Here is a 7,788-nt window from a genome sequence, read left to right on the forward strand (position 1 = left end):
AATGCACCAGGCACAGTGGGACGTAAGGGAACTTGTATCGTGTTTCCCAGATAGTACATGGCGGAGCTGGGCTTGAACTCTGGCCTCTGACCCCAGGACCTATATTCTTTGTGACGCACCATTCTGCACAAAGATTTTTTTAAAAGATTTTATTTATTTATTTTTAGAGAGGGAAGGGAGGGAGATAGAGAGAGAGAGACATCGATGTGAGGTTGCTGGAGGCTGTGGCCTGCAACCCAGGCATGTACCCTGACTGGGACTTGAACCTACGACACTTTGGTTCACAGCCCGCACTCAGTCCACTGAGCTACACCAGCCAGGGCTTGCACAAAGATTTTTAAAGCCCCTGAGACATGACAGGCACTCAGGAAACTGCCATTCTCATTACAATTACAGCTAGTCAGAGAGGCAGGTGGGACAGAGACCCGGGCTGTCTGCCTTTAGCATCTGGACTCTCAAGCCCACTGTTCTATTCATTCGGTAAACATCTTCAAGTGCCTCTGCTTTGTTGAACATCAGTGAAACGTGGTGAACAAAATCCCAGTCTTGCCTTCATCGGAGTTACTGCCTAGCCCAGCGACCATGCAACAGTCAGTGCTGTGCTGCAGTAACAAACATCCCCCCACACGTTGGTGCTTTACAGTAGCAAAGGTGTGTTTTCCACTTACATGGCTTCTTTGTTGTGAGATTGGGCTGCTCTCATGGCCAAGGGAAAGAAATGAGGGTGGAACCACATGATGCCTCTTAAAGCCTCTGCTGTGACAGGGCATAGCTCACGTCTGCTCGTGTTTAATTGGCTAAAGCAATTAGTCCTACAGCACTTCTTGCCTTAGCCATCTATTTTTTTAATTAATTAAAAGATGAAAAAGTAGGTTTCTGTTATTCGTAGAGTATCGCTTTCAAGCATCCTTTCTTCATTGTACATAAAAGTTTCCAGATCATGTCGTTTTCCTTCTGCCTAAAGAAATTTCTGGAACATTTCTTTTCATGAAAGTCTGCTGGTGATAGGTCCTCTCAGCTTCTATGTACCTAAGAAAGCCCATATTTCACCTGTATTTTTTTGAAAGATATTGTTGGTTTTAGAATTCTAGGCAGATGAATCTTTTGTCTTTCGGTACTTAGCAGATGCATGGATTATCTTCTGGTTTGCGTAGATTCTGACGACAAGTCTGACGTCATCCTTACCTTTATTCCTCCAGTGCAATGTGCCTTTTCCTTCTGCTGGCGGATTTCAAGATTGTCTCTCTCTCACTGTGTTGTTTGTTTTAGCGATTTGATTACAATAGGCTACAGTGTAGTTTTCTTTGAGTTTGTCCCACTTGGCGTTTATTGGATTCCTTGGATTTTGTGGGTTTATAATTTTATCAAATGTGGAAAGAATGCTGTCTCATGTCTTCAAATAGAGTTTCTGCTCCTACCCCAACCACACCCTATGGCTTCAGTCGCGTGCATGTCAGACAGCTTTAATGGTCAAAGAGGCTCTGTTCATTCATTCTATGTCGTTTCATTACTATACTTTCAAGTTTATTGATCTTCTGCATTGTTTAATCTGCTACTCATTTCATTCGGTAAAATTTTATCTCAGATATCGGCATCTTTCATCCTGAGAAGTTCCATTTGATTCTGATTTAAATATTCCACTTTTCTTCTCATTATGACCACGTTTTATTTTATAACCTTGAACACGAAAAACATATCTATAATAGCTGTCTTCAAAGACGTGTTTGCTGATACTGCTGCTTGTTATTTCTGGGTCTGTTTCTATAGACTGATTTTTCTCCAGGATATGAGTCACACTTTCTTGCTTCTTTCTATGTCTGGTTATTTTTATTGAATACGGAACATTATGACTTTTGCAGTTTGGGGTGCTAGATTTTGTTGTACTCCTTCAAAAAATGCTCAGTTTTATTCTGGCAGGTATTTAGTTCCTTGCAGATTGGTTCAATCCTTTCAAGGCTTCCTTTTTTTGTTTTTAAAGATTTTATTTGTTTATTTTTAGAGAGGGAAGGGAGGGAGATAGAGAGAGAGAGAAACATCGATTTGTGGTTGCTGGGGGTCATGGCCTGCAACCCAGGCATGTGCCCTGACTGGGAATCAAACCTGCGACACTTTGGTTCACAGCCCGGGCTCAATCCACTGAGCTATGCCAGCCAGGGCTCAAGGCTTACTTTTAAACCTTTTCAATGGACCTAGAGCAGCCTTTTTTTGCAGGAATCATTTAGATTAGTATCTGAAGCCTGTGCTCTCTAGGGTCCCTACTGAACCCGCTCCGTGTTCCAACAAAGCTCCTCCACTCCAGCTGGTAAACGTGAACATGACTCATGGCCTCATGAGAGCCCTTGGGATTGCTTGCTCCCCAAGGTACTTACAGCGCCCCAGAGGGTACTGTCCTTTCCCAGAGTACTTTCTTGCCAGTTCACGTGGGGCTTCCCCTTGCCCACACACAGGATTGGTATTCAGCTGATAATTCAAAGGACCCCTGTGCCGACTTCCGAGGCTCTCAGTGTGACCAACGCCCTCCCCTGCAGTACTCTCTGTCTTGCAAATTTCGGCAAATTTACCCTTTTCAATCTCTGTCTCCTCAGTTCAGTGAGATTATTGGAGTCTCCTTGGGTTCGTCTTCCCCAGCTGAAGTCTGGGCATGTTTTGTGTGTGTGTGTGTGTGTGTGTTTTCAGAATACCTGGTGATCATAGAGCTCAGCTTGTTTTCTCCCTCTTTTGTGAACGATCCCAGCCCCGTGCTATGTCTAGAAGTAATTGCTTCTAAGATGTCATACAGTTTTCTAATTACTGGCAGCAAGAGGCTAGTCTGCACTTTCCCCGCCTCCTGGCCGGAAGCGGAAGTCCTCAGGCACTCCATCCCTCACTAGTTTTTGAGGATTACTTTTCACCGTCAGAATTGTGCGGTGGGCCCTGGCTGGCATGGCTCAGTGGACTGAACCAAAGGGTTGCCAGTTCGATTCCCAGTCAGGGCACATGCCTGGGTTGTGGGCCAGGTCCCCAGTAGGGGGCGTGCGAGAGGCAACCACACAATGATGTTTCTCTCCCTTTCCTTCTCCCTCCCCTCTCTCTAAAACTAACTAATAATAATGAAAAGAATTGTGCAGTGGCTTTCCCAAGAATCCTTAGGATTACTTATTCTTGGTTTGAAAAGAATAAATTCACCTGAAAAGTATAGAAATTCTATAAGAAAGAAAAAGTCAACCCAAGGAGACAAAAGGAAATGAATTCAACAATATTCATGGAGCACCTTCGATTTGCAAGGTGCTGTTCCAGTTGCTGGGGGTATAACCACAAACAAAGGGATTTTTTAAAAAATCTCTGCTTGTTCTGAGTGCACTATGGAGAAGAGGAGGAGGCCACAAGCATCACAGATAAGTGAAGTCTTAAAGTCTTTAACCCGTCAGGTAGCAAACACGAAGTTACAGAGAACGAATCCTCCCAGCCCACACGTGGCCCTGATTGGAAAACACGGCCACCGTCCCTTCATAAACCATAATGACAGCAGCCATCTGCTTAGAGGTGGAATAGCCAACTCCATTGCCACAAAGTGGAGATCTCGTCCAGGGCCGCCCCCTGGAGCCCTGTTCACCCCCCGTGCTTCAGAAACCCACTCACCCCAAAGCCACCTTCACGGAAGTATTCTGCTACCTTGTGCCTCTTCAGCGTCCCCAGCAGGACCGGGCGCTCCGTGAGGGTGGGCATCGTGTCTGGCTGTGCTCACAGTTCTGTCCCCAAGCACCGCTCGTACACTTGGCCACCTGGGGGGTGTTCGGTAAGTATGTGTTCGCTGTCAGCACCTGTGGGAAGACACGGGTGGGCGAACAATGCTGCCTGGATTATGCCTTACGTGCACACTCTTGCTGTTGCCTTTACAATCACTAGCCAACGTCTCCTTGAACGTCACCTGTTGTGATTCCACTTTCCTTCTTTCTCTCCTTTTCTGCAGCGGTGCAGTCACTGCACACCCTCAATGACCAGATATCTCACTTTATCGTCACCAAGTCCAAGGCGCTGGAGGAGGACAAAGACCCCTTTGTGCCCGCTGAGAAGGAGACCCTGAAGAGCTCCATGACCTTGATGAGGCACCTGCTCATGGATGCCCAGGTACGGCGGAGACCGCCGGCGGCACCCAGAGCCGGTCGCAGGGGGTCCTTGGTGGTGGTTTCGTGGCGTAAGTGATGCGGAGACATTTAACGACCGCCCTTATTTCAAACTGCCGTCGTGAGAAACAGACATTCTGCTTTGAGCATATCGAAGGCTGGCTTTGTGATAGGGTATTATTTGGCATTTAGTATTAAAATAGCTTGTTTTGAAGTCAAAGCAATAGGGCTTAAAAAATAATGCATGTGTTGTCTCTGAGAATTTCACAGATCTCCCATTAGCCTTAGAAAAAGTGAAAGCCCATTTACATACCAACTTGGCAGGCATCGGAGCTGGCACAGGCTCTGGGGCAGAGCGGTACTTCTCCCCGACAGCGCCGCTGAGGAGCTAATGGATATTGCGGTGCATGGGATGCGCCACCAGAAAGTGCATCAGCACTGGGCTGGGTGTTTGGGTTCTCTTTGCTTTGTTTAAATGCCGGGAATACATGAATCGAAGAAGGCATTGAGTGCCTCGCACGCTGTCGTTGAAGCGCTGTTCTTCCAGGTTTCTCCTTGTGCACTCTTTTTATTGAAATATTTTAAAAGGCATGCATTTACTCCATCTGGTGTTGTTGGTGGGTCTCTCCAGATAGGCTGGTGAGCAAACACCAGGTGTTGAAAGCGAATTGCTAGTTTTCTGCGAGTGAAGCCGAGCCGAGCTCGATTTTGTTGTCATTCCTGCCTCTTCGGTACCTAGGAACGTTTCAGGAAACGTTCTTTGGGTTTGGTGCTTTCTGTATCCGTGTTCCCTGGAGCATTCTTCCCGAGCCGCCTTTCTGTGCAGTAACAGCGAGGTCGGAATGGTTGGCGATTTCCTGCGTTCCGCTCTGAATCCGACTGCGCGCCGTGGTTTCTTTGCTTTTGTTTCTACCGTGGCGGCGTTTTATGCTTTATTTCTTGAATCAGTTCTGAAGCCTGGATCTTGTACCAGTTAAGACTTTAAATGGCAACGCTTTTGTCCCCTCCTCACCTGTGCGTGTCTGCAGCCTCTCCTGGGGGAGTTCCGAGCCCTCCCGTTGAGAGGCCTGAATTATGCAAAGCCTTTCATTTTATTCATCCTCTCCCTCCCCCCCTTTGTGACGAACAGCCCATTCAGCCTCTCCTTCCTCCCCAAGCCCGTCTGGGAGAAAACGGGGAAAGGTTCTGAAGCTCCGACAGCCCAGCCGGTTTTAAACCTTCAGAAGAAAGGGAAATTTAGAGCAATTTGCTAAATAAAAGAGAGCAAATTGCCCGTGAAAGGATTAGCTTCCCTCCATGCGGGGACCAGTCCTAGAGCTAACACCCCAACCAAGGAAGCTCTCCAAATAAATCCCCAAAGATACCATGTGAACTCCAGTTCTGCAACATCTAAGGGCATGAGATCATCCATCCTTCTCCTCTCCTTCACACGGGAACAAGTGCCTGGAACCAGTTTGCAAAAGTGCTTAACCTTGCTTAAGGAGGTACTTGCTCCCTGTCCATGTTGACTTCACTTGACAACTTCTATCCAAACTTTTTCCTTTTTTTTTTAATCTAATGGGTCTAAAATATTCCATGTGATGGGATCACGGAGTAGGGACATTTCATTATCTCCTTCTCTCCGGATCCCACACCCGGGCCTGCTGGAATTTTCTCTCATAGGAACAGCACAGCAGGCTGTGGCTGGCACCCCTAAGTCACACTCCCTGAAAGGGAGGTGGGTGGGGCTTCCTCTGGAGGGATGGAAATCACAGAAATCCCGGGAGGAAAGCAGAGTGGTGTCTGGGGAACCTTTTTTTCACTTCCTGTCCTTGAAAGATTCCTCCCTCCTGTCTCTCAGACTCCTCCAGGATGAGGCGGGCTGTGATTAGTGTAGTCTAAAAACACCATGCTCATTTCTTTCCTTCCCAAACCGCTAACTTTTTGCAACATTATTTGTGGTTATGCGTGTAGGAACCATATAACTGAAAGCCCCCAGGCCCAGAGTGCCTCGGAGATAAACTCTCTGTGTAATGAGTCATTGCCAAGGTTATGAAACGCTAAAGAACCCCAGCATGTGGGGGACGGCCAGGGGTGATATGTGGTTTTCAGTTTTGAAGGAGACATTTCAAGACAGGTTCATTTTAATGAGAATCTTTATTGAGCCTTCTTGGCAAGTCAATTATTTCCCATTCATTTTGGACATTACTTCCTACCTCCATTCCAAAGACGAATGCCCGTACTTACTTCATGTGCGAAGCTCATCAATAAGGGGAGGGCCGCAGAATGTAAATATAACTGCTGTGTAGCTCCTTCCTTTCGGGCTGCATTTTGTAATATTAATGGACATCCTACAGGCTTGCGTGTGGCAGGGGGCGAGCTTTACAAGGGTGGTGACCACAGCGGGCTCTGTTCCGTACTCATCGGACTCTCCAGAGTGCGGCAGTGTGAGGAAATGCTCTGACGTCAGCTTACAAGTTGCATGAAGCCGGACAACAGGCATTCCAGGGAACCTGGGCGCGGCTTCCAGAGCGACTGCTTGAAAGCCATAATCGATTCGAGTCACATCTGTCTTGGAAGCAATAAATCCCGCCTAGGAGAATGGCAGAGGCAAAAAGCATCGCTGGGCTGTGCAATTCCACTCTGAGGGTTATACAACGGTGTGCACAGAGCAGACGCATCTCCCAGGCATGACGGGGTGCCGGAGATGATTGGCAGGTCTGCCCGTCCGCCCCAGAGAGTGGAATCGAGGAGAACATTGCACGCAGGCAGCCGGAGGCCAGCAATTTTTTTATTCTCTCCCTAAATGCTTCTGCGAGGGGGTGTCTGAGGGCAGAGAATGCTTCTATTTGCATTCCAGTCCCTTTGTCATTCACAGGTGCCCCGAGTCAATGAAGTGTCCCATTCAGACCGGAAACCCGAGCTGGTAGCCTTATTGCCCAGAGCTCCGTGTAAGCCCCAACTGCCAACGCAGCCTCCTGAGCTATTAGATTCCTAACACCAAAGAGGCGATTCCTTCTGGTCAAGAGTAATTCTTTTCCTCGCACTGTGCGCCTCTGCATGCTAAGAGGGGTTGATTACGGCAAATTAAATCTCCTATTGGCAGTTTTCTCCTTCTTCCCCCCAAAGACCTGAGATCATTACTTATTAAAGGCTGAACAAATGCCTGGGAGAACAGTCAGACCACTCTGTCGGCATTTAGATTCTCCCCTCCGAGGCTGGCTTCCAACCGAAAGGCACAGACGTCTGTGCCACGCTCTGGGGGTGGGGGTGGGGGTTCATGGTGTCCAGCCACGGAACACAAGTGGCCACGAAAGGGCTCGTGTTGCCCTGACCTCAGGGCTGCCCGGGCCTGGCAGCGCGGGAGGCTGTGGCTCGTCTGGCATCGGGGGGGAAGCTTGGTGTACGTGAGCTGAGCCACGGGGGGTGCGCCTGCCCGGGGGTCCATCTATGGGAACGAAGTATCAGACCTTTAAACACACACACACACAAATACACACACACATTGCACACCCTTCACCTCTAAGCAACCCTGTGTTTGCAACCTGGCGAAGCCAAACGTTGGGCAGGAGAGACATGGAAGCTGCTTCACCTTCCGCATTGCCCCCCCCCCCCACTCCCCGCTCTGTCTCATCCTCCTCCTTTTACTCTTGCTGTCCTCTTCCTCCTTCCATCCCGCCCCCCCACCCCCCTGCCCCCCAGCATG

The 7,788-nt window shown here is 48.4% G+C and overlaps 1 protein-coding gene across 1 annotated transcript in view; it reads left to right on the forward strand.

Annotated features, from left to right (window-relative positions):
* Nucleotides 1–4,182, forward strand: part of LOC118500490 (putative uncharacterized protein C1orf196) — a 201,056-nt gene extending 196,874 nt beyond the window's left edge. The window contains exon 2 of the mRNA XM_036025112.1: nt 3,950–4,182. Within this exon, the coding sequence (XP_035881005.1) occupies nt 3,950–4,182 (233 nt within the window). The remainder of the gene's footprint in view (nt 1–3,949) is intronic.
* Nucleotides 4,183–7,788: the final 3,606 nt, after the last annotated feature.

The sequence above is a fragment of the Phyllostomus discolor genome, chromosome 5 (genome assembly GCF_004126475.2).
Source record: "Phyllostomus discolor isolate MPI-MPIP mPhyDis1 chromosome 5, mPhyDis1.pri.v3, whole genome shotgun sequence".
In the NCBI taxonomy this organism is placed as follows: Eukaryota; Metazoa; Chordata; class Mammalia; order Chiroptera; family Phyllostomidae; genus Phyllostomus; species Phyllostomus discolor.